The sequence below is a fragment of the Delphinapterus leucas genome, chromosome 16 (assembly GCF_059928025.1).
Source record: "Delphinapterus leucas isolate spDelLeu-1000000601 "Yukka" chromosome 16, BTC_Dleu_Yukka2, whole genome shotgun sequence".
Taxonomy (NCBI): Eukaryota; Metazoa; Chordata; class Mammalia; order Artiodactyla; family Monodontidae; genus Delphinapterus; species Delphinapterus leucas.
In genome coordinates this window covers 52,920,217-52,947,669 of record NC_143144.1, presented here as the reverse complement: position 1 = coordinate 52,947,669, position 27,453 = coordinate 52,920,217, and the positions used below count along the sequence as shown (strand labels likewise).

Here is a 27,453-nt window from a genome sequence, read left to right as displayed (position 1 = left end):
TCTACTATGTGATACATAGAAATTTTATATTACTAGTCATCTAACTGTTTCCTGCCCCTATCTAGTGTTTGTTATTACATGTTTTGTCTGTTCTTTCTGGTACTCTTAAGCATATTCTGAGCTTGAACTCACTACATGTTGATCTTTTGGATATATTGCCTCTGAGTTTTACTCAGGGCTGGCAGGTTCTATAGATCCTTATGTTTCATTAGTAGTGGTGTCCTTCATAGAAATCAGGGATCAGGAAACGACTGTGCCAAAATAGACCACGCATGGAGGAGATGCTATTAAAGGAGCAGAACAGAAATTTTGAGGAAATTGAGGGATAGGAAAGAAATCTCAAAATCAGAAATTATTTTATAGAATATACACTGAGATGATTACTTGGTTCTTTTAACATACTCACTATGCATTTACCCTGTAGGAGGCATGTGTGTATAGTTGGGTGGGGGAGAGGCAAGAACATATATTAAAAGGGACCTACCTCAGAAGCACAATATTGGTCAAAGAAAGCAAGTTGCAGAACAGTATGCATATTTTTACATTTAGGAAAAACATAAAACAATATATATTTTCTATGTATATGTGTGTCTGTGTCCATATATATATCTGTGTGTGTGTGTGTGTGTGTGTATATATATTTTAACATCTGAAAGAATATGTGCCAAATGTATATAATGGTCTGAAGAGAGTGCAAGAAGGCAGGAGGATTGGAGGCTTTTGCTTTTTCTGTAATATTCATTGTGTGTGTGTGTGTGTTTGAGAAGAATACGTTCATATTTTACTTATGTAATTAAATATCCATTTAAAAATAAAGAATATTCATTACCCTTAAACAATGTTTATAGTGTCGGTGGGGAACTGAGATAGTTTCAAATAATGTAAACTAATTAGAAAATAAAAGCAGTAGGGTAGAAATTCAGGAATGGCTAGTTTTGTGGGTTAATTCTCTTTTATGGGTTGAATACACTTAACTTTGAAATGTTTTATCCATATGTACATATATTGAAGCCATATGATAAATAGAAAAACCTTCCTTCAGGAATTCCTCCTCTTTTTTTTCTGTATCATTTCACAACCCCATTTATCCTTTGCTAATAACACTTTCAAACATCTATCCTCCTTTTGACTTTTTATCTTGTCTGTGCCCCTTTGTTCCCAGCCAGGCTCCCATTGTTTATGGGACACACGGCAACTGATCAGTGTAGAGCATTGGAGCATTACTGGTGTGGACTTGAAAGTCACAGACCTGGGTTCACATCCTGACTTCTGACCAGCTTTGTGACTTTGAGCAGTTATATAACCATGATTAATTTTATCATTTGGTTCCAGAGCTGCTTTTTTCTTCAGATGTTCTTGGCCCCTTACAGCTTTGACCTTATATCTCTAGGAGAGGAAATGTCTGGGGATAAACCAGAAAGGGTAGAAAAGGGTCCTGGATTTCTCTCCCAAGAAAAAGGCAGGTGAATGGGGTAGGGCTGGTAGAGGCAGGCCTGGGGCTGTCCTGGAGGGTAGATCAAGCTACTACTTGAATTTAACTGGTTGTCAGTAGAACAAGGGTCATTGACCAAGGGCAAGTGAGGGTTAGGTTGCCTGTGTGGAAGGGTGGGATAAAAGAGTCCTGTCTCTGATTGTGTCAGTATTAGGCTGAAGTGGGTGTTTGTGAAAAGCATTTAAGGTGAAGAGAGTAGGAGGAAGTCAAGGAAGCAGTACACTGGGAGTCCTTAAGAGCACAGTCTGGATTTAGCTGAGTCCTGGCTCTGCCTCTTACTAGCCTTGTAACCTTGAGCCAGTTACTTATCTCTTCAAGATTTAATTGCTTAATTTATAAAATGGGGATAAAAGTTACCTACCTCATAGAGTTGTGAGGGAATACATTTAGCATTCTTAGAACAGTGCCAGGCACATATTAAGTACTTGATAAATTTATAAATATTAAGTCAAGCTACGGGAAGAAGGAAAGCAGGCCTAATGAACTGTATAGTGGGGGTTGCTGCCTCTATGTGCATCTAACTGATGACATCTGTCCTTCGTTATCTCCAGATAAAAGAGTCAATAATAGGAATCATTATTATTATTTTTTTTTTTCCGGTACGCGGGCCTCTCACTGTTGTGGCCTCTCCCGCTGCGGAGCACAGGCTCCGGACGCGCAGGCTCAGCGGCCATGGCTCACGGGCCCAGCCGCTCCACGGCATGTGGGATCCTCCCGGACCGGGGCGGGCACGAACCCGTGTCCCCTGCATCGGCAGGTGGACTCTCAACCACTGCGCCACCAGGGAAGCCCAAGGAATCATTATTTATACATGTTCTAATACTTCCTGATGTGTTTGCTTGTTCAAAACACACTTAAAAAGATGTTTTCCTTATTTGTTATTCCCTATACCTGGAAACAAAACTTATGAAAAAGAAAGACTTTAAATGATTATTTGCCACTTGTAACCTTTGCTGTTAAATGATAAATTGCGGGCTTGTTTTCTCTATGCATAATTTCTGTTGAATTTCACTGCAGATGTTTTAGTTTTTCTGTCTTTTTTGTTTTTTCTTTCCAGTTAATCAGTTATTTCAGCAACATTTACTACTTACAAAACTAAGAAGGATGAATCGTATGCAAATATAAATTGATGAAACATAGAATTAATTTTAGTGAGAAAATAAGTTTCTCAGTACTTATTGAAGTTTGTTCAGTTAAGAAGCCTACGTAAATTCTATTGTGCATTTCACGTGTTTCATCTGTTGAGCACTAGTGAACCCTGTTAGGTTAGCATCCATGAACCTCTAGGTTCTAAAATCTATGTTCCAGTACCCTGAGGTAGCATCACAGAAGTCTCTTGGTGTTTTCCCTAATATTCCAGTAGCCACCACAGTACAGATGCCTTGTTGTATGTTTGTCATATAGCACTGAAAACAACCATAAAAAGAGAATTATCACCCCCATTTTATAAATGTAGATAATCAAGGCTTAGAAACTTGTTCAGAGTGACATGCCAGCAAGTGGCAGAGCCAGAATTTGAAAATTAGATGTCTGATTTCAAAGTTTGTGCTTTTAAAAACTAGGCCACCACCTGCTTCTCTCACCCACAATCAGTTGGAAGACTGCAAAGCTGACCCTTGGCGAAGTGGCCGGGCTTGTCTGTTTCTTGCTGCTATCTAGTCTCTCCCATCACTTTACTGTCCCATTTTTGTGATCAGATTCATGAATGTAAAGGCTTAACTTGAAGAATCATCCAGTCCAGTGGCTCTCGAATCTAGCCAGTCATAAGAATCACCAGGACATTAATTTCTTTTAAAATTACAGTTAAGTTGGTTTTAGCCAGAGCCCAGGAACCTGCATTTTAACCATTCTACATGTGATTTTAACAGTCTGACAGGTTTGGGAACCACTTCAATTACATGAATCCCCTCCAAATACCCCCAGCAATTTTCCTGACAGGTAGTCATCTAATATCTGATAGTCTTCTGACAGGAACTCACTACCACCTTGCCAGGAAGGTTATTTCATTGGTAATTAGATGCAATGCTATGCTTCTATAGGGCTTTCATTTACTGTCCCATATGGATTGGATTAACTTCTTTGGACAGATTTTTATACTCCTTAGATATTGGCTTGGAGGTCAGATCCACGTTTGAATCTTCTCTGAACCTTACCTTCCTTGTGTAAAAGGAGTATGTTATTATCCACCTTGAAGGAGAATATCAAGAGTTAAATGAAAAAAATAAACTGTTCTGGCTGGAAAGGTACTAAAATCAGGCAGATTTTTTTTTAGTTTTATAAAAAACTATAGTTTTTTTTATAGTTCCAAACAGCCTTTTTTTTATAGTTCCTTCACCTCATCAGCCTTTTTGGAAATAGTCCCACGTCTGCAGGGCTCTAGTTAGAAGTGTGGATATGTATGATAGAAGGCGCTTAGACACATTCTCGGATTGTCAGTGCCAGAAATAGGCTGTCATTTTGACTACCCATCAGCACACTTTTTTACCTCTGACTTTTTATTTGGACAGAGAATGTGATACTCATTCTTAGGGGTACAAACTTGCGTTTCTGGAAATTCAGCTTTACTCCATAAGTAATTGGAGTTTCCACTGATAACTTGAACCTAAAGCAAAACAAATGATGAGCAGCAAGACCCTAAAGGCAAAAGAAAAGACCTTCTTCAATTATATAGAGACCAAAACGGAGAACCAAAGAAAATATTCCATGTCTCTTCCTTATCCATCAGTAGAGATAGGTAACCTCTGAGTGTTAGTTAAAAAGGAAAAAAAATGGGGTGGAGGTAGAAAGGAGTTGGAGGGCAGCAGTAAAGAAAGAAATGTTGAGCACTTGCTTTTTGTCAAACATAATGTGAGTAAAATGAATACTTAAGTAATTTCACCCTAATCCTCACAGGTAAGATCCCATTTTACCAATGAGAATACTGAAGACATCGAGAATAACTAAGACAAGCCTCATGCCTGGTTAAATGTCAGGTCCAGATTCAAGACACCTAGGATTTTACAGAATGTGATTTAAAAAAAAATGTATTATACACACACAAATATATGTTCTTTAAGAAATAGATGTGACTTAGTTTTTATTGTATACATTCCTTTGTTGAAACACCTGTCATGCTCTAATTTTAATTGGTTATGTCTCCCTCTACCAGTTACTTAAAAACAGGGACTAGGTTATAACATTCATCTCTGAATCACCAGGGCCCAGCCCTACACTTGTGCATTAAAGGCTTGTAAAAATGAAATATCTCTCTGTGGCATTTGATAACATCTGTGCCCTCCACCCCTACTCCTCATGTGTGAGTCAAAAATATATATATATACTATTGGAAGGGATGTTATAAATAATCTAGCTCAATCCTTTCATTTGTATAAAGGGAGGAATTTCAGGCACAGACTAGAGATCATGATGTACCCAAAAGCTCCTAATTGATTGTAGTTCTAGCACTCTTGCGTTCTGGTTCTCAATTCAGGGCTCTTCTTCGGACCTGCATCCAAACTTACTGCATTCATTCATTCAATAACCCTCTGGGTTCCTCCTCTGTGCTCAGAGCTGAGGAAGTGCCACCTTCCTTTCTGCCTCCCTGGATGGATATACAGCCATGCTTTCCAGAAACCAGAAGAAAACAGCTTCCCAAGATTTTAAGACTTAAACTAGAAAATGATCACTGTAGCTGAGATTTTTACCTGTTGTATCCCTTTTTGCTCATCAAGGCAGTCATTCTGTTATTCTGTTGCTCATAGGGGAGGAGAAGTGATCATTTGCAAAACTGGATAAACTTTTCAAGACCCTGAAAATAATCTCTCGTTGCTGTGGTTTGATTTGGTGTGGCTTTTGATGTTTATGACTGTATTGCTTTTCTTTAGCAAAAGCAAACTAAAGCTGTTCTATAGTATTAAGTTAGGCCATGAACTGCATTTCCTTTTAGGCTCAGACTACTAAAAATAATTTGTAGGTGATGCTCTCCCGTGGGCTTGAGTGAAATGCAGTAGAACAATTTATTTCTTCACTTAGTTTGTGTTAGCTCTCTGTTTTCAGAATGTTTTTGAATCTAACATCATGAAAACATACTACCTTGGGTTAAAGTTTTTTTCCTGTGAGTGCTTTTCAAAAGGTAGTTTTAGTACTTTGGACACATTTTAATTTTTATAAAGTATATGTAATGTATGGAACTTATCAGTAATAATTATTAAAGATACCCAATGAAATTACATTGAAACTACAGTCACCTTTTGATTTTTCAGGGAAGTGATTCTGTTTGTAGACTGAGAGTTCTTAGTTATGGTCTTCCTCTAGGGAAAAAAAAAATCTCTATTCATTTGAATAGAGTATTCAGTTGATAGTAGAGGGAGGGGGGTGAAGCGTGGAGGGCAAAGCCAATTCACTTGACTCTTCCTTTTGAATTTACTTGTTTAGTTCATTTGAGAGAAAATTAGTCTGAAGTACTGGGACATATATATTAAATAATTATTAGGGTAAAGGATACAATTTAATTAATTATGAAAACTTGTATTAAACTTAATGTTGCCAAGTCATTATCCTTAATGAAAAGAATGTTATTAAAACTACCTGGAATTTTGACTCACGTCATCAATCCATGGCAAGAAGCAAATGATATGGTTATTAATTTTATGAAGTAATTTTATGTATTGTCTTGTTCTGTTTTTATTTTTAGGACCGGAGTAGGCCCTATGACACTTTTAACTTGCACTCGTTGGAGAACTCCTTAATGGATATGATAAGGACTGATCATGAGCCTCTGAAAGGTAAACACTACCCTCCCAGTGGCCCACCAATGAGTTTCGCTGATATAATGTGGAGGAATCATTTTGCAGGTTAGGAATATTCATATGTCCATTCCTTGCTTGGTGTTTTAAACAAAAATCAGCTTTTTAATAATTGTGGTTTTGTTTTTGTTTCTTTTTTGTTTGTTTGTTTTTGTTTGCTTCTGTAAAGCATTGTGGAATGTATTTAAAGTTGATTTTTTTTTAAACCTGGGTTCAGCTACCTACCATAATCAAGGTTGTTTGCTTTAATCATAATGTCTGGCAGAAGCATGTGTTGGGTAGCTGAGGTCATGGTTTATAGCATGAGACCAGAAGCCAAATTTTTTGGGCTTTGTGCATTTGAAATGTTTAGCTGAACCTGGATAATTCATTTAAGTCCAAGTATACTGCAAGGAAGTATGAGATTTAATCTCCAAAGACTACTTCAGAAAACTTTGTAGAAAAGCGTTTCATTTTATTAAAATACAATCACTTTCCTAGTGTAGGAAATAACGCTACACAGACTTAAGAGCAGACAATGACCCTTTGCATTCTCTAAGGCTAAACACAAGGAAAATGTTGTGGGTTAAATATAAGGCAGAAAGTCCCAAGGTCAGCAATATTAGGACTTCCTATATTTAGAGCCCGTGTAAATTCAGGATAGAGGCTGATGTTACATTCATGATTACAGATAGTTCTTATTATGCGGTATAGGACTTTTCAGGGGCCCTGTGATATTTTAAAATACTGAAATGGAAATTTTCTGTGGAAATAGCCACTGTACTTGGGTTTAGAGCCTAACTATCTGAAAACTGGAAGCGTTAGCCACAAGGATGCCTGTCTTATATGAACCATGTCCTCTAGAGTTGTGAGGAATTTGATCCCCTGTGGTTCTCTGCAGGCTTTTATATAGGGTATGACTGACTGTGGACCTGATAGTCATTTCCTCATGCCACACCAAAAATCTATTTCATCATTTTCTTGTCACACTCGTGATTTTCTGCTGCTTTCCTCAATTTCCAGTGAAAAGAAAGTAGTTAACAGGCTATGAAGAAAATAAAAGATTTTGAGAAAAGCTATATTTTAAGTCCTTCAGAAGTAGGAAAAAAGGCCTCTCATTTAGTCATTGTTATATTTAGTCACTGTTACCACATCTTTCTTCAGTAAAGATTAGGTACATGGTAATTTCACTTAGAAGTGAGAATGGTGTTTAAAAAAAAACCCAAAAAACAATATTCACAGACTGTTTTGTGTTTTTAGTATCTTCTAAGGCTACATTTGTCTTTCTTCTCTACCGCGAACAGCTGTAAGCCCATCCTAATTATTCTAAAATATTCAGTCCTTGTTCTTTATGCATACCTGTTTTATCTTGGTCTGTATTCTTCTAGCAATAAAAGATTATGAAAGGATCTTAGATTATAGTCTGTAAAATAATTTTCTAGAATTTTTTGAATATTGATTAAGCAGGAGCTGTTCTGCCCTGTTGAGAGTAGCACTGTCAAAGTGTAAGGAGGGTACCTCACTATGGGATAATGTAAATACCTTATTCTACTTGTGATGGCTCCTTTTTTATTTTATGTCCAACTACCTCTGCATAAATTTCTCCACTACACTTGCAAATGTGAGGTTTCATCTATAAAAGCCTTCTGAATTGTACTTATAGATATAATATGTCCTAATAAGTTGGAAGGCACTTAACATGTACTTTTTTACAGCCTCAATATGGTTACAACCACCCACATTGATTTCCTATGAATGGACTACTTCCCGTGGTCAATTACATCACCATGTTATTGTCCTCTGGTTAGGGTGTTTGAACTTCAGGCTTCCCTTTTCCAGCTGGGAGACTTTTACGTTTGGTTTATGGCACCATGTGTTTGATCCTTATTACTTCTAAAAACATAATTATGATGCTAGCGTTTTAAGGGAAAGATTTTCAGTAATATTTGATTTTAAAAAATGGAGCAAAGTATAATAACTAAAAGATAATTTAAAAATAAAAGAAACATTGTCATGATGTATCTTTTAAAATATTTTCCATATAATAAACATTATGTTTTTACCTTGTCTTTATAATTTATTGATAGACCTTAACTTTGGACTTTTAGGTTGTTTCCAGCTTTTTCTCCATTATAGGTAATGCTGCCATGGATGAGTTCTTGCACGTAGCTTTTTCTTAAGGTAAATTCATAGAGAGGGTCTCTGGCTCAAAAGATGTAAATGTCTAGGTGAATTGAGCTTTAAGAGAAAGGTGGTAGGATAGGGGAACTACCACATGGCTTCTGTATGAGTCTGTCCAGAAACACTTCCCCCTATCCATCCTGTTCTTCCTCCTACCTTTAATATCCTCGTTTTACTTGAACATTATTTTGAGGGTCTTAATTCAAGTTAGAGAGTCATTGTTTTTTTGTGTGCTTATTTGTTTTGGTGTTTTTCTATGGATTTAGGTTTTCTTTAGAAAAAAATACATTCTTGCTCATTGTAAGAAATTCAAGTAGTACATAAAAAGACAAAAAGGAAAGTGAAAAAACCACCTGAGACTTACTACCTAGAGATAACAAAGATTATTATTTTTATTAATATTCTTCCAGACACTTTATATTCTCTGTATAGGAAATGAAATTTCAACTCAGCCTTTCTGACTTTGTAATCATTCAAACCTGGGTTTGAATTCTGGTTCTGCCTTTAGTTAGCTATTGATCTAGATAAATTAGCCTCTTTAAAGCCTTAGTGTCTTCATCATTAAAATAAAGCACCTACTTCATAGAGTGGGTGTGAAGGTGAGATAAAGTCCCTGACACTAGAAACTGCTCAAAAGTTATCTGTGATTTTTTTACCAGCAGTGGTAGTGGTGTGCCTACTGCCTGGCCTGGGTAATAAAGTAAACCTTTATATCCCTACAATATTTACTTCCTTCCAGCTAGACTGCAGCTAAATGTTGAAAGCTTTCGAATGCAAGTTGTCAAAATTGTGTATTTGCCATAGATATAAGTAGTGATTCTTGAAGGATAAACATTCTGTCATTATCAAAAACCACCTAAAGGAGAAAGAAAAATAATCCTCCTAAGTTTTGTTGGCTTTACAAAATTTTATACCTGAATAGTGTAAAGAAAGTATAATAAAGTAGAATATCACATTCATGAAAAATAAAAGTACTTCATGATGTACTTAAAGTGAACATGGTGAAAATAAGTTCACAGTGATATTTCATTGTATAAATGTATTCAATAAGAAATCCCTTTATTCAACTGTTCTCTTGATTCAGGCAGAAAAAGGGTTAGTGGGAGAAATGACCAAATAGGAAGTTTAGGAAGTAATAAAACTTGTTTTAGTAAAGAGCTTTAACAGTTTTCCAATCATATTTCTACCTATACTAGATCAGCCTTAAAGATGTTTGTAGGAAATTAAACAATTTTTTAAATTAAAAAAAACCTCCTCCCCATGTTAAAAATGTCAAGTAATGTAGAGAAAAAGTCAAACTGAGCTTTTTTCACAGAACCCTGAGGAATGTCTTCTGCAGTGTTGCTCAGATCACAGAACGCTTATTTAAACAAAAATTAATTTAAATAAAATAAAAACTAATTTTGGGGGGGCTTCTTAGATCTCAAACTACAGTTCTTGATTGTAGCAGAATAACATTTTAATAATTACCTGTTGTCTCTTACCATAACTTAGGTATGACTTCTCCTGTCTTTCATTTGAGAAAACGTCTCCAGGAAATGAGAAGGAGGGTTTTGAGAAGGGTGATGAACTAATAAAAACTATCCCTTATTTCTTTTCTAAGTACAGAAATCCTTGGGTCAGTAGAGGTATGAGTGAGGCCTGGGTGGGAAGAATTGTCCTCTGCCCTCTTTTCTAGTGGATGCAGGGAAAGCCGACTCTCCTCATGATTATGAGGATTAGGGGGGTTTCTGGCATCGGGAGAGTTAGGATTAGGAAAGGGGAAAATGTTCCTCCCTGCACCCTCCTTACAACTGTCCCCCGGCTTGCTACCGATTATGAGGGTTCACCTAGCCACTGGGGAACCCCTCTGAAAACCCAGGGACATAAGGTTTGATTATTCATACCCTCTCTTGGGATTATTATTCAAAGAGGACAAAGTGATGAGAGAGAAGAAGAATAGGGAAAAACCAACACAGTGCATTGGGCAGGGTAGGTGACATTATGAAGCAAGGTCCCATTGCCTGGCTGGGGTAGTACAATATAGCAGAGTCCTTGGCAAAAAACAGGGAGGAATCACCTTTCTCTCATCCCGTGTAGTCTCCCTGTTATAACAGAAGAGTAGGCTTGGCTGGGCACTTGGGGGTAGTGCCTGATGAAACATTTTTGTATATTTGATTTTTCTCTTCCTTCACCATTCATGGAACTGAAATTTGAAAAATGAAAAGAGCAGGTGTCAGCTGAGAACTGATATCGAAGGGTTTGTTTTTCAAATGTATACTGAATCTGGGAAAAAATAGCAGCTATCCTCTGATAATAGTGCTTTAAAACATTTAAATTGACAGAAACTTGGAAGAAATAATGCCATCCCTTTGGTATTATAGAGGCATTTTTCTTTATTCATCATAATTTAAATTTAGTATTACAGAGCCTTTCAGAAAATTGGTCCCTTTTGTGAAATGTTGAGGTCACCTTGTTTTAGAAAAAGTGCACCTTCATTACATTTAGTTTATTCAGAAAAATATAGAGTCTCTTTACGTACTTGAATTATTACTCCAGTTCTAATTTTGTACTACCTCCCTTTGGCCCATATCAGTCTGCTTGTATAAAAGTTTGCAGATCCCAGAAACTGTTAGGGCACAGGTTCGAAGTTAGCAAGAAGTCATTGTTCCTCTTCTACACAAAAGGGAAGACAACAGATAGAAGTTGAGTGATTTTGTTTTTATAGGTAATTCTCATTAATTTGCCCAATGACCCTTTCAATATAGCACTATAATCACCTGAGAGTAAGAAAAAGGTTAAGGGTTCTTTAATCCTGGGTACTACCTCTGGAAATTCTGATTTAATTGTTCTAGAGTACAGCCTGAAATGAGGCAATGTAGGCACAAAGGAATTGATAACATACCAAAAATTATTCACAACTGGTATGCAAAGAAACAAGGATTTGACCTCAGGTCAGAGCTCACCTTTTTTGCTTCGTGGTTTTTTGGAACACATTTCGAATATTATAGTACCATACTTTCATAATTTTTCCTTAAAAGGAATTTGAAGCACCATTTTATTGTATTCTTACATATCACATTATTGTACCTTGTAGATACTTTTTCTGAGGGACTGTCTCTTCAACTTTATAGAGAAAATTAGTAGGAAATAGAATCTAGTAGAATATGCATTGTCTCATAACGTTTTCTAGAACACAGCACTCACATTCTGTTATGTAAAGGTCTCCAAAGGACTTGACTTTTTAGAACATGTGGGGATGATTAGAGAAAGATAGTTGCTCCCTATCTCATAAGGAATTGCAGAAGTGAAGAGGTGACTTTCATAATTAGTTACAAATTAATAAAAATTCCAGCTTTTATTTTGGACATATGAAAGTATGGGTTTAGTTTGAAACTTTGAATAGCAGTAGAGGCAGTTTTTTATAACTAACATCTTAAATATAAATATGAATTGAGCTTATGAGACTGTGATTTTTACAGTCTGAATAGCCATATGTAACCCTATTCTCCAACCTCCCCCTCCATCCTCTCCCACCCCCATTTATCAGGCCTTGTGCAGTGGGGAAAGTGGGACACGGTCTCAGATTTCCACAGCATCGTTTAACTCAGTAAAACTAAGTATGCCTTCCAGTTTTCGAAACCTTATATTTTACACTATACTTAAAAGATAGCTAGCTGACAAGAACAATTTAAAAATAGCAGACCATGGACAGGTGACAAAATGTCACGCTGGCAGCACCAGACTGCATTAACAAAAATCACCAGATGTCACACACTTGATTTCTATTTTCACAGCTGATTAAACAGCAGTATTTGTTGGACAAAAGGAAGAAAAAAGAAATGGCCTCATCTGAATTTGGAGTCAGTTTTTCTTTTGCTGTTGGTATTTTCTCTCTCCTTCAAAATCCCATAATAACTGTAAAACTTAAGGCATACTATATAATAAATTTTTAAAATATTATAAAATAAACCTAATTTTAGAAAAGAAACCTTTATACATATACACTTCCTAAACTTGCAGGCTGTAAATCAAAATGTTAGCAGAGCTTGTCTTTGATTGGTAATCTTGTTTTCTTCATTTTTCTGTATTGTCTAATTTTTCTCCAATGAAAATATATTGTATTTTATAATCTAAACATTAATTTTTGAAGAAGTAGAGAAAGTAGCTTAAAGAAGCCTTAAGTGGTTTACTAAAAAGAATTTGGGAAAAAATTAGATTACATTTAAGTAATTGGTTCTGATGGTTCTGACATTGAACTAGAGTTTCGTATAAAATCTTTGGTTGATGATCTTGATCTAGAGATCATTAAAGTCAGAGGCCAACAGAATTAGGAAGGGTACCAGGAAAGGCAAAAGAATTTTCTGCTTTTCAGCAAGTAGTGATGCCTTCATCTACAAAACATTGCCTAAGACTCTTGTTTTGCCGCATCTTTAGAAAGACTGAATTGGAAGTTATTGGTGTAGGATAGAGGACGATAATTAGAAAACTACTGAGCTTCTTTTCAGTTTCATCTTGCCAGGTTGAAAAGTCCCAAGATCTGATGGAAAGAGTACAAAAAGGATCCAGCTTCTAGAGGACTGCAGAGAGGGGCATCCCTTAACGTTAGAGAACATAAGTAGTTCCAGAAATGTATAAAAACTATTATTTGATATAGTGGTTGTAAACTACATAATTCTTTACCATAAATGATTGTAGCACAGGAAATAAAAGAAGTTGAATGAGCTAAATTTGGGCTTGCTTGGATTTCTTGATAACCCGTTATTATTCTGAGAACATTTAGGGAACATCCCTAGTTTATAGGAACAACACCCATATCTGAATATTCCTAGGTCAGAGATTGAAAGACCCTCTCAATGTGCCATTTCCTTAAATTCTGCCCAGCAGTGATTGGGTTTTTTAGGCAGACTTTCCAGTGACTGGTTGCTTATTGTTTAGTTTGAATACCTCAGAATATGATAAGTAAATCACAAATAATTAATACATCTTCCTTTTCCCCAAGTAATTAATACATCTTCTGCTCTTAAACCTGGAGGCTATTAGTTCAAATATCTTATTCAGACTTGTCATCTTATAGAACAGAGGCTGGCTAACACCATCTGTAAAGGGCCAGAGAGTAAATATTTTAGGCCTGTGGGCCATATAGTTTCTGTTGCACATTATTCTTTTTTTTTTTTTTTTTTTTGCGGTACACGGGCCTCTCACTGTTGTGGCCTCTCCCGTTGCGGAGCACAGGCTCCGGATGCACAGGCCCAGCGGCCATGGCTCACGGACCTAGCCGCTCCACGGCATGTGGGATCTTCCCAGACCGGGGCACGAACCCGTGTCCCCTGCATCGGCAGGCAGACTCTCAACCACTGCGCCACCAGGGAAGCCCTGCACATTATTCTTTGTTTTTTAATTTCTGTGTTTGTTTTTACAACTTTTTAAAAATGTAGAAATGATTGTTTGTTTGGAGGCAGACAAAACAAGTGGCCAGCCCCCTGTTACTATAAGGACAAAGGTCTGGACACAGGCATTATGCCCAAGGTCGTATAACTAGTGAGTGGTAGGGGCAGCACAAGAACCCTAAATTTTTAGGCCAGTCGTTGTCCCCTACTATATCTGTTATATAAATTTTACATCTTTCTTCTGGTTGCCATTCTGATCATTATGTTGCATTTTTGAGCCACCGTGAAATCTTTATCTTTTAATTCCCTCTAAGCTTCAAGTTTGTATACTTCTTTGAATTCATTATTTTGCTGCTTGAATTTGAAGGGCAGTATGAATTGTTTAAATAAAATGCTTAATCCAGGGAGTGGCATGTTTAAATTGGAATGTGGGAGATGTGTTAATTTTTCCTATTATAAGGGAAGCTTCTTTTTTGTTTTGTTTTATTTCTTTGTTGTTATTGAGACTTTAGCTTTGTTTTAAGATTTTTCATGTGTATGTTTTATGACTTGATTTAAAACTGTTTTAACTGCTATGGCCTTTGATAGCATTGTTATAGATTAATCTGTTTTAGTTTTTTGTAATGTTCATATTGTACAATGTATTTATGATTATATTAAGCATTCTCTGTGCTTAAAGTAAAATTATTTTATTTTTTAGGACGCATGGGAATAAATTTTCATCATCCAGGAACAGATAATATTATGGCACTTAACAGTAAGTCTTCATATGAAATATTCTGTAAAATTAGCAGTCAAGTCTACAGCATGTAATTTCCACTTTCTCAGCTGTTCATTACATTTCAGCCTTCACTGAGTGCAGTGTAGACCATTATTCTATACCAATGGTTTTCAAAGTGTGGACCCTGAACCAGCAGCATCAGCATCATTTGGGAACTTATTAAAAATGCAAAATCTCAGGCCCCATTACAGATCTGCTGAATCAGAAACTTTAAGCATGGGGCCCAGAAATGTGTGTATGACCAAGTTCTGTAGGTGATTCTGATGCAGGCTAAAGTTTGAGAACTGCTACTGTAAACCAGGGGTTGACAAACTACAGCCCTGTGAGCCATATGTGGCCCACCGCCTGTTTTTGTAAATAGTTTTATTGAAACACAGCCAAACCCATTCATTTATGGATTGTCTTTGGCTACTTTTGTTCTACAGTGGCAGAGACAAAAAAACCTAAACTGTTTATTGTTTGGCCCTTTACAGAGAACTTTGCTGACCCTTGCTGTATACCACTGTGTTGGGGGGAGGAAGGAGGGGAGGAAGAAGGAGGGAGATGATAGAGAGGGACTGGGCTAGAGAGTGTGAATAAATAAATCAACTTATTGTAACTCAGAATTTTCTCATTGTGGTAGATAGCCAACAGGTGCTTCAAACTGGACATAAGGGGTTTCCCATTAGTGGAGTTTGCATAGGAGTAGTGGCGATAGCTTTGCTGCTTAGAAATGGTTTTGTCAGTATACTTGTTGGATTGGGTTCTGGAGCATCAAAACCTTATTAGCCAGAAAGTCATTGTATTAAATAATACTGCAAGAAATATCTGGCTGGCATCAACTCTCCTTCCTAGTGTCTGTGGACCAAATAGCTTTGCAGAAGAACAGTCTCTAAATGGAAATTGTCCCTTGTCTAAAGGACCATACAAGCCATTGAATCCCTCAGGATATAAGTTTTCTCCTCTATCAAATGAGTGATATCAGGTTGTCCCCTCTTATCCTCCCTGACATACAAGCTGACTCTCAATACACATGGAAAACCTGCTGGGTAAATCTACGGTTGTCTACAATATTACCCCTTTTCTTCTTGCTTGAGTAAGGATGTTGAAATGCCATTAGTGTTCCTTAGGGCATATTTTAGGTTATCTCTAAAATATATATTCCATATTTCTTTTGGTTCTGACATGTAGCCTACCTTCCAAGGAGCACTGGTAAGAACCAGCACTGCTGGCATTGTTTGATAATGCAGGTCCTAATCCACTCCATGCATATTTTGTTCTAAATAGCTAGTATCTCCTCTTTTTGAGGGTCTTGGAAACAGTGGGAGTTCCAGACTATCCACCTCTATTTTCTGATTTCTAGAAGAAAGATCACTTTATAGTTAGATTCTGTTACCTCTAACTTTTTTTCTAAAAGTAGGTATTTTTGAGGTGAGGATTAATAAACATGCCTAACTTGCCAAGCCACAGCAATTTTGTGAAACTTTGTGAAAACACTTCAGTTAGATGATGGGATTTAGAAATGAATGTAAAAGAAAAGAACAGTATGATAGTGTGTCTGCCTGCAGGAATAAGTGTGTATTTTAGAAAAGACCTAATTTGACATGGTGTAAGTCCTCTTCTGCAAGAGGGAGAAGATATAATTTATGATTTTCCATGTAAAAAATGAAGCTAAAGGACACTTTTGTTTTTAAAAGGTTTTGATTCTCTTTGATTTGATTCTCTTTAATCTCTGCTTTTAAATAAGAGATTTCATTTATGTTCTTTCCACTTTGTGGAAAGTGTTGTTTAGATCCCCCTTTCAGCCTTGAAATTTCTTCATCCTTAGTAAGAGATGAGGAGACTGAATTAGGTCATCTTAATGATTGCTTTCAGAATGAAGATTCTGTGATGTTGTAATATTTTTTAAAGTACCAAAAGGGTCATTTTGCCAATATCTATATCATGTTGATGAGTTATGCATATTTCAACATAATGGCAGATACCAGAGCACACCTATCTTCAAATGACTCTGTGGGTCCTGCCCTATAGGCTCCTCAAAGTAAACCGTAAAAACCACTGGGGTTTGATATTTGCATACGTCAGTTCTCTTTCAAAGTTGACTTCTACTTGAAATGATCAGAATAAACAAAATATCCTCCTTGGTAGATACTTGTGAGGTCTACAGGTTTTGACAGATTTGCTGTGATAAAGCTTTTTTTCCCCTTTTGTGTAGTTGGGCCCAGCCCATCTGGTGACATATATGTGTAACACATGCACAAACACACCTATGTATTTTTTGTCTTCCCTTTTATGCCTACCATTTGTCAGCTCAACAGTTACTGTCCTGTGACTGGTCTGTCCTTCTTATTTTCCCTCAACCTTCATATAGATGAGGTCACAAATCACTAAATCTTTATTAATTCAGAATTTACAATTATTGAAAGGGGCTGGGTTGAAGTTGAACTATATTTTCAGACAAGAAGATACTGGCTAAGAAAATTTAAAAGAATTGAGTCAAGGGTTAAATTTTTTAAAAAAGGAAATGTGAGACAGTTGTAGCTCCTTTCTTATTAACCATTTTTGGTATGCAAAATTGATGCTTCCTAACTCTGTTCATAATGCTGCCATTCACCATGTCTTCAAAAAATCTCCCATTCTTTCACTTCCTTGATCTCACCCAAACCCAAATCTCTCCTGAAAATACCATGTTGTCAGCTCTCCTGACTTGATGAGACAGACAGAGGTGTCAGGGTGAGCATTCTCACTTCTCATTACTACTGCCCAACTTTAATTAATTAATTAATTTGTTTTTAATTAATTAATTTGTTTTTGGCTGCGTTGGGTCTTCGTTTCTTCGTTTCTTCATCGCGGTGCGCGGGCCTCTCACTGTCGCAGCCTCTCTTGTTCCGGAGGACAGGCTCCAGACGCTCAGTAGTTGTGGCTCACGGGCCTAGTTGCTCTGCGGCATGTGGGATCTTCCCAGACCAGCACTCGAACCCGTGTCCCCTGCATTGGCAGGCAGATTCTCAACCACTGTGCCACCAGGGAAGCCCCACTACTGCCCAACTTTGAATGGGCCAGTTTCCCATTTTTCGGTGTTCCTAGTGCATGTCTTCCACCTATACCTTCCTCTCAGAATCACCACTGCTGATGACATCTAGAAGCCAGAAAATGGAGCTCGGGAGAACATGGTAGGAAACCAACTGTAGAAAACAGTAAACCTGTAGATATTTAGGGTGTGGAAAGACTAGCAAAATTTGTGTAAAGCCAAAGACTCTCCTGATTTTTGCTACTCAAGACCATGAATTTAGTTAAGAATTAGCAGGCCAGCCTTTGGGGAGGAAACTAAGAGACACATCTAAATTTTGGCTGTTACTGAAAAGTTTAGTCCTCAAGTATTGTAGAATACAGAAGTGGAGATGGGAAGAAATTCTGATCCATCAGAAAGATCTGCCACTTGTTTGCTATTTCCAAAATACAGTTAGTTCTGAAACAATATGCCCCTTCCATTTAAACTGTTAATGTATTTTTTCTTAACTTTCTAATAATGCCCTCTTTTCATCCTCTTCACCCTTATACCAAAGACACTAGAAGTTTGCATAATGTATTTTTATTTTTCCTGCTGGAGAAGGAAGGAGGCTATGAGAGTGCTTCCAGCTATATCTGTAGTAGTTTTATCAGCGAGATTTTTTCTAACACTTAAGGGTAGTTTGTGTTTTTTGTTTCTTTGATTGTATGTGGGTTTTGTGTATGTGTGCGCGTGTGTGTATACCTGCACTCTAGGTATAGAGTTGAGTTTAGCAGTTGTGGGCTTGTATGGGATTGATGCCTGACTTGGTGCTTTTTCCTCTATTATGATGATCCTCAGAAAAGGATATTGGTGCTCCATCATTAGTCAAGTGACCAAATTTATGCTCAAGTTAATGGTCAAATCCAGAATGCCTAGTCTTGTGATTTACTCTAGGAGAATCACTGCTGAGTATATCCACTTTATTCCTCTTGACTGGTCAGCTTCTCTTTTTTCAAGTAGAGAATGGGCTTGGAAAAACTGAAATATCAGGAAGTTGCTTGATGAGTACAACGTTAGAAACAGGGGGAGCAGTGTGGCCTAAGGGATAGTATCACTCAGCTTCAGGGAGGTATCTTCCAAGTAGGCTGGAAGGCTTGTGAAACCTGGAGATGAGCAATAAATTAGCATAGCCATGAAAAGCATTGTTTAGAATCTAGCATATCTGGTCCCACTTCTTAGAAGCTGTATGACCTTGGGGCCACATTCTTAACTTCTTTGTCTCTGGTTTCTTCACCTGTAAAATGGAGATAATGATCACTAAAGTGGCTATATATAAATCTTGTAAAGTTTAGCATAGCGGCCTAGTAGATAATGCTCAGGTGAACTGCTGTCATGATTGCTTGTATCAGAGCTTTAGTGCTGCCTTTTATTTTATTTATTTTATTTATTTATTTATTTATTTTTGGCTGTGTTGGGTCTTCGTTGCTGCATGAGAACTTTCTCTAGTTGCGGCGAGCGGGGGCTACTCTTCATTGCAGTGTGCGGGTTTCTCATTGGGGTGGCTTCTCTTGTTCTGGAGCATGGGCTCTAGGCACTTGGGCTTCAGTAGTTGTGGCACGTGGGCTCAATAGTTGTGGCTCGCGGTCTCTAGAGCGCAGGCTGAGTAGTTGTGGCGCCCGGGCTGAGTAGTTGTGGCGCCCGGGCTTAGTTGCTCCGCGCATGTGGGATCTTCCCGGACCAGGGCTCGAACCCATGTCCCCTGCATTGGCAGGCAGACTCCCAACCATTGTGCCACCAGGGAAGCCCTAGTGCTGCCTTTTAAAGATTTCCTTTTCTTTGCATGTTAGACTTCCAAAACATATCTTACATTGTTTGTGTTTAGATAGAGGTTTTCCTGATGGAATTTAAGACAGCACACCTACAAATCACTAATAGGCTAGAGTGGCTGTCCTGGAGTATATTACCATCTCTTTTTGTGTGAATCTTTTTTTCTGCGTGAAATGCTTCCTGTCTCTGTCTCCTGACTGAAACATGCACCTTCTTTGGGGCTTAGAGTTGCTGTATCTTTCATGATGTTTGGCACTTTTAAAGATGCTCTGCAGTCATGTTTGGAATGTAAAATGGGATAGTCATTTTGGACAACAGTTTGACAGTTTCTTAAAAAAGTTAAACATACACACCTACCATAGGATGCAGCAGTTCCATCTTAAGAATTTACCAATGTCCACACAAAGATGTATATGTGAATGTTTAAAGCAGCAGTATTCATGATAGCCAAAATTATAAATAATCCAGATGTCCCTCAACTGGAGAACGGATAAACAAATTGTGGTACGTTTGCACAGTGGAATACTATTCTGCAATAAAGAAGAGCGAACTGTTGGACTTCCCTGGTGGCACAGTGGTTAAGAATCCACCTGCCAACGCAGGGGACTAGGGTTCAAGCCCTGGTCTGGGAAGATCCCACATGCCGCAGAGCAACTAAGCCAGTGTGCCACAACTACTCAGCCTGTGCTCTAGAGCCCGTGAACCACAGCTACTGAGCCTGCGTGCCACAACTGCTGAAGCCCACGCACCTAGAGCCCATGCTCTGCAACAGGAGAAGCCACCGCAATGAGAAGCACGCACACCACGTCAAAGAGTTTCCCCCACTCGCCGCAGCTAGAGAAAGCCTGCGCACAGCAACGAAGACCTGCGTACAGCCAAAAATAAATAAATTAATTTTTAAAAAGGGACGAGCTGTTGATTCATGCAACAACATGAATGACTCAAAATAATTATGCTTAATTTAAAAAACTAGACAAAGAAAGAGTACATACTAGATGATTCCATTAATATAAAATTCTAGCAAATGTACTCTAATCTATAGTGACAGAAAATACAACAGCTTTAAGAATATTTTGAAGTAATATTTTCCCCCTTTTTTCAGAGGAGGGCTTAGATTCTTGGAGGAGTCATGTTTAGATAAGGATGGCTTCTGGTTGAGCAAGTCTCTGAATCTCCTAAGTCTCTCTTTAGTTAATAAAACCTACAGGAGGACAGTTATGATACTCTAACTACCTCATTATTTTTGTGAGATGTAGATGAGATTAGGCACAGGTACGAATAAGGTGTTAGTATTGCTACATTTGGAAAGTAGGGGGCATAGTCTTTTTAGAGAAGAGGGTCTAAACAGTAGTTTTGTAATGTAACAGAGGTTCAGTTTTATTTAAATTAAAAATTTTCATGCAATTCATTTTTTGATATCTCTCAGCTTATAACTACAGCCTGTTCCAAGTTATGAAGCGAATAAGAAATTTGAAGTGCTGTTAGATTATACAAAAGTTATGTGCCTTATTTGTCAGCTGAACTATAAAGCCAGTAGAGCCTTATACATCAGTAGGTATCTTCTACAGCTTCTTATTAATTGCAACCTCTAACCCAGTAATTTGAACTTAATACAGCTAAACTTGCCATCCCATATGATAATTATGAAATAAAAAATTTGTTTCCACAAGTCAAAAAAAAAAAAAGAAAATTGAAGTTCCACTTTCGCTCTGACAGGGAGGGATGATTGTTTGCCATCACTCTTCCTTATCAAACTTTTAAAAACACTGATAAATTGAGGAGTCCTAGAATAAAACCTTGGATGTTTGAAGACTTAAATTTTTAATATCTTTAAAAGAAACCAAAAAGACATTCATCTGCTTGAGAAACTCTGAGGTCATTGATTGTTAACACCTTGTACACAGCTGATGCACCAAGAAACTTGGAGCTTTAGATCATGCTGCCTTCCACTTTTTTCCTCTTATTAATGCGTTGAAAATATTTTAGAAGACTTCACTTCTTTTCTATTTGAACTGAGGGCTGCCAGAGGCAATGTGAAAGGGTTTTGGTATGAACTTTGCGTTTGGTGGACTCTGGTGTGGCTGCCGAGACTCCTCTTCCCCCTCCCCGCTCCCTTTCATTCTCTGCTGAGAGTGAACTCCTTGGGGAGCGGCTCAGCTGAGAGGAAGTGGCAGAGGGAGCTGAACACATGATGCTTTTATGCCAAAATGGGAATAGAGCCAGTTTTGCTAGAATTTCAAATGGAATTTTCCAAAATTTGAAGAGTACATTGTATTTCTGCTCACCATGAGTGGATATAAGTAAATAGTTTTTTGGTTTTTTTTTTTAGCAGAGTAATAAGATAGCGAAGGAATTATTTTGAGATTCTCAGATTAAAGACTTTGTCTTTGAGTATTTTGAACTTTTGGAAGACAAGATCCCTGTTTCTCTCTGAACAGATTTAGAAGTAAAATTAGTATATAATTGTGGAATGAATATATTGTAAATGATGGCTAATTTAAAAATGCAGAATAGTAATCAGAAGGACATGTAATGATCGATACTCAAATTTCAAACTATTTTGGGTAGATGCTGCACATGAACATGGTAGGGGACCTAAGGCGTTGTTGTTTTGTTTTGACCGTCTCATTTTACAGATGGGGAAGCTGAGGTTCAAGAGACTATGTGAACTGGCTAGGGTGACATGATGGAGCCAGAACCTTCTGGATCAGAACCTTCTGCCTCCAGGTTGAGGGTGATAACCTTTGCTTTAAATACTTAATTGTTAAGAGTGGTTGTATTATTTTTATACTAGTTTAACACACACAAATTCAGTGTCTCTGGGAAAATCATTTTTCTAATATTACTTGTCACCTTGTTTATGCTCTGAATGCTTAATGAATCCTCTTTTCCTGAAAAATAGAGTGATATTTCTGGTCTACATGGCCTGGCATTGAATATTGTAAAGAAGTGAACTCTGAAATTCTTGACTTTACTGGATTTTGGAAGAAGTTCTTTGTGTGTGTGAATATGTCTAAAGTGTCAGGATTTGGGTTCTTCGACCTAATAATAAAGATGCAGGAAACTGAAAAGTTACCTTTTTCCTGTGGACCTCCCTGTTTGCTTTGTCCACTTGTGTCAGCAGTAGAACCTGGATTTCTCTTTTATAGCACTCATCACACTTGTAATTAACTATTTTAATGTTGGTGTTTCACTTTAATATGTATGCTTCAAGAGGGCAGAGAATGAACTTCTTTTCATAGCTGTTTGTTGGTTTCCAGTGCAATGCCCAACCCATAGAGTAGGTACTCAGTCTGGAAGACTGGAAGAAAGGGAAAGATATCTCAGAGAGACTGTGCAAAGCACAGTATAACAGCCTTAGAGAATATCTAGTCCACCTTAGTTCCTTCCTAAAGATTTGTTTTAACGTTTCCTTTTGGAAGATGGTACTAACATATGGATCTAGCAATTAACAGTTTACAAAGTGCTTTCACACACCTGTCTCTGCCATTGTAATGCTTAAAATGGTTTGCCAGTGCATGGTCAAAATTTTCCTTGAGCACCAATTTCACCCCAGAATTATTCTCTTATCCAAACAAAATATGGCTGTGTGATAGAGCAATATATGAAACTGAATGTAGTTTTTCAGATAAAGCTGGAGACTTCAAAAGATTTTCTAGATTTCAGCAAGTTTTAAGAATGCTTTGTGATTTGTTTCCTTCTGCTATTGGGGCACTTTGATAGAAAACAGAGAATCATGGTCATTCCTTTCATCTTTATTGCATCCTTGTTTAAAACATGGCAGTGTCCTCATTTTCTAAAAAAGGTAAAGGAGCTTGCTGATGTCATACAGCCAGCAAATAATCATCTATGACTTGGACACACAGATTAGCCTGCTAACCAGCCCTTTAATCCGAAAGAGCAGTGATTTCTGCTCTTTTGGGTTTTCCCAAAAAGATCACTCAGGCTTCCTTTAGTAGCAGTTAACTAAATAATACTTTATTGATTGTAGAGAATTAGTGCATTTCTGAAAATGATCAGTTTTAATTTTACAACGTAGTCTCCCTTATTAGTGGCAGGAATTTTAACGCACTGCCTCTCAGGCCTCTAGTATATGCAGACTGGAAATCTGAGACTTGGACGAAGACTTGGTATGCCGGTGATCCGGAGGGAAAGTTAAGTACCTGAAACTTTGCCTTCTTTTCTTTGTTAGCCTACACACACGCATACCTTTGTTATCTGACTAAAGTTGTTGTTGTTGTTTTCCCAGCCTAATATAGTGGAAATAATGTAGTTTGGAGGGACCAAACCTATCTGAGCTTAAATCCTGGACCCATCATTTGTTTGTTTCCTTGGGAAAGTTACCCATATTTTTTATTTTAAATGGACACATTAATCCCTTCTTTACCAGCAATAAGGTTAAATGTGCAATGCTCCATTACCAAACCTGGCAAGAAATACATACCTAACAAATGCTAGTCTTTGATGCTTCCCTCTTCTACCCATTTGCCCCCTTTTTTTCCTTTTGAGTTAGCAGTAATTCTTAATCCTGGCTCTACAATCAAAATGGGAACCAAAATAAATAACCTATATGGGAAAAGAATCTGAAAAAGAATGGAAATATGTATATGTGTAACTGATGCACTTTGCTGTACACCTGAAACTAACAGAACATTCTAAATCAACTATACTCCAATATAAAATAAAAAATTAAATTAAGAAAAAAAAGGAACCAAAATAGAAAATACTTGTGACCCCATACCAGAGACTGTAATTTAATAGGTCTGGGAGTGAACCTGGTTGAGGGGGGTGGGTGGAAAAGACCACAATTAGAGGTAGTTACCTCTTGAGAAATTCAGTGCTGCCCCCCTACCCCTTTCCAGTGTCTATCTTTATCTGAGCATGAAGGAATCAAACAGTATAAGGATTGTGCTGTGTATTCCCTCCTATTGTTTCTTTCTGCTCAAGGCTTGGTCTGCTTTTATTGTTCCCTGAGGTTTTTCCAAGTCCGGGTTACTAGAGGAAGTTGTCTTTGAGGGGTCAGGATGGGTGAGGGGAATGAGCAGTCCTCTGTGTTGCCAGAGTTCATCCCAAATTCTCAGGTCCATTCCTTTCCACAACTTGCTCCACGAAGGAGCCCTCTTTCCCACATGAGAGGAGCCTTGTTGGTAGGGAGGAGACGAGGAGGCTGACTAAGGGGCCTGGGCACAACGGCACCCGTTTTGTTCCCGCTCTCTCCCCTCTGTATAATTTCCTACATTATCTGGGGGCTCAGACATGTAGGGTTAGCAAGTATTGGCTGTCCTGAACAATCTAAAAATTGAGTGTTTAAAGTTTGAAGAGACCACAAGACACCTTGGCATAGTGAAGACTTTGGTATAGTGAACATATGCCAGATATCTGGGTGCATGGAGTAGGCATTTTCAGACCTGGTTTGGACAGACGGGTCTGTGTAAAATATAAAATATTCTGGTATGTGATTAGGATCCGTAGAACTTTGCTTGATTTTCTTGCTTTTCAGGAGGGCAGTTAGTGTGTCATTTAGCAATGTGCTACTGAGATAAAGGTAAGGTGGTAATTAATTACTCTCAGTGGAATACTATTAGGGCACAGGTGTGAGGGTGCATAGGCACCAGCTGAAACAAATGCACATGCATGCCCACTCTCTCCAACCAGTGATAGCAGTATCATGCAGACATTCTTTTTTTTTTTTAAAAAAAAATTTATTTATTTATTTGGCTGCATCGGGTCTTAGTTGCGGCATGCAGGACCTTCGCTGCAGTACGCGGGATCTTTCGTTGCGGTGCACGGGCTCTTCAGTTACGGCGGGCAGGCTTCTCCCTAGTTGTGGCACATGGGCTCTAGAGTGCGCAAGCTTAGTTGCCCTGCGGCATGTGGAAGTTTAGTTCCCCGACCAGAGATCGAACCCACGACCCCTGCATTAGAAGGCAAATTCTTTTTTTTTTTTAATTAATTAATTTATTTTTGGCTGCATTGTGTCTTCGTTGCGGTGGACGGGCTCTAGGCGTGTGGGCTCAGAAGTTGTGGCTCACTGTCTCTAGAGTGCAGGCTCAGTAGTTGTGGCACAGGGGCTTAGTTGCTCCCTGGCATGTGGGATCTTCCCGGAGCAGGGATTGGACCCGCATCCCCTGCATTGGCAGGCGGACTCTTAACCACTGCGCCACCAGGGAAGCCCCCATGCAGAGATTCTTTACCTAGGTTTATTTCCAGAGAAATCTTGTCAGATATACAAATTTTAAATGATCTTTCTCTGTTTTAATGAGAAATTTAAGACATGGACCTGGAAGTTCTGAAGTGATACTTTGATAACATGTCACATATTGAGAGATTTAATTAGCAACCTATATGGTAAATGTAGTTCAGAAATTAATACTAGGTGTGCATGGACACTACAAGATGCTATAGTGAAGCCTTGGATTTACCATTTTGGACAAGATTGGAAAAATAATAGTGGATGGAAATGGAAAAGGGGATTAGGAGTTTCCTAGGAAGCAGAGAAGAACAGATGTTAAAACATGTGGGGGCTTCCCTGGTGGTGCAGTGGTTGAGAGTCCGCCTGCCAATGCAGGGGACACGGGTTTGTGCCCCGGTCCGGGAAGATCCCACATGCTGTGGAGCAGCTGGGCCCGTGAGCCATGGCCGCTGAGCCTGCGCGTCCGGAGTCTGTGCTCCGCAACGGGAGAGGCTAAAACAGTGAGAGGCCCACGTACTGCAAAAAAAAAAAAAAAAAAACACAAAAAAAGCCATGTGGGTATCTAGATCCTTATGTTAACTGGATAGGTGATTATAATGATACTATCAGAGGAGTGGGTTGAATTGGTGTGACTGGAATGTATGGGTCTGATGTATGGAATAGTGGGAATGAGGATCTGAAAGGTGGTTAGAGATCAGATGGTAAAGGTCCTTGATTGTTCTTATGAGAAGCTTGGACAGGCAAGTACTGTCTTACTGGAAAATTAGGTTTATCTGAAGGAGGATGTTCAGGATGATGTGGGGTATGGAAAACTATTTCTTATGAGGAATAGCTAAATATAACTTCATTGTAGAAAAGAAAACCGAAAGGAGATAAAGTAATGACCCTCGAATAAAAGGCTGGTGTCTGTGGTGAAGGATAATAGTGAGGCAAGTATAAGAAAGAACTTTCTAACTAGAAAGAATTGTCCTACCATGTAGCATGAGTCTTCAGTTTTCCAGTCATGTTCTATGGAACCTCAGCACCCAAGGAGGTACTTTAAGGACTACTATGGGGAGGGATACCTGACAGGTGGAGCTCCGAATCCCTGTGCTGCTTCAACCTGAGCAGCCTTGTTCAGGGAATAAATATCTCATATTTGTTGGGGTTCATTTGTTGGAGGAGAGAGGGTTCTGCTACTTAGAAAAAAGTTTGAAAAGACTGGAAAAGACTGAACTGAGCCTCCTTATTCTTTTACCTTAACTCTTGATTAAGGTATTCTAGCAGAACCAGGGAGAACATCTTTGTGTTGGTTATAGAAGTAATTCCTGTTTCGTTTGGGACATTGATTAAAGATCTGTAGGTTTCCTATAAGATTTTGTAAGCAATGAAACAGAATGTTGCAAAAGTTCAGTTGTTTAGAATGTAGGGCAGTTTCATATGTTATTAATGACAATTAGATTTTCTGACCAATCCACAAAAACACCTATTAAATTCTGATCTTAATTCATAAAGTAACAGCTTTAAGTATAGTGATTAATAGAAAACAGTAGTGCTATGGTAGTAATAATGAAATAAAACAAAGAAAATTTGGGTGAGAAGTTTCTCTTTATTAATCTTGGATTATGATACTAAAAGCAAACTCTTGGAGGATGATAAGTTTTTGGAATCCTAAAGGGAATTTCTGGGTACTTTCAAGGACTATACAGGTTTGAAATACTGGCTTTTCTATCTTGGTGGTTAGGAATAAAGGCTTTTTTTTCCAAATGTCCATTGACTGGTATATTACTTTACTAGGGATGCCATAACAAAATATCATAGACTGGATAACTTAAACAAAAGAAATTTGTTTTCTCATAGTTCTGGAGACTGGAAGTCCAAGATCAAGGTGTTGGCA

The 27,453-nt window shown here is 38.1% G+C and overlaps 1 protein-coding gene across 9 annotated transcripts in view; it reads left to right on the top strand.

Annotated features, from left to right (window-relative positions):
• The window catches only part of CPEB3 (cytoplasmic polyadenylation element binding protein 3), a 202,824-nt gene that overhangs the window by 63,636 nt on the left and 111,735 nt on the right, over positions 1 to 27,453 (top strand). For 7 of the 9 annotated variants that reach the window (XR_016388119.1, XM_089897930.1, XM_089897927.1 and 4 more), the window contains 2 exons: positions 6,165 to 6,324; positions 14,506 to 14,562. Coding sequence is in view for 8 of the 9 variants with exons in the window: in XM_089897930.1 (XP_089754056.1) it covers positions 6,165 to 6,324; positions 14,506 to 14,562 (217 nt within the window). In the remaining variant the exon portion in view is untranslated. The remainder of the gene's footprint in view (positions 1 to 6,164; positions 6,325 to 14,505; positions 14,563 to 27,453) is intronic. The other 2 variants (XM_089897929.1, XM_022569346.3) reach the window with 1 other exon arrangement.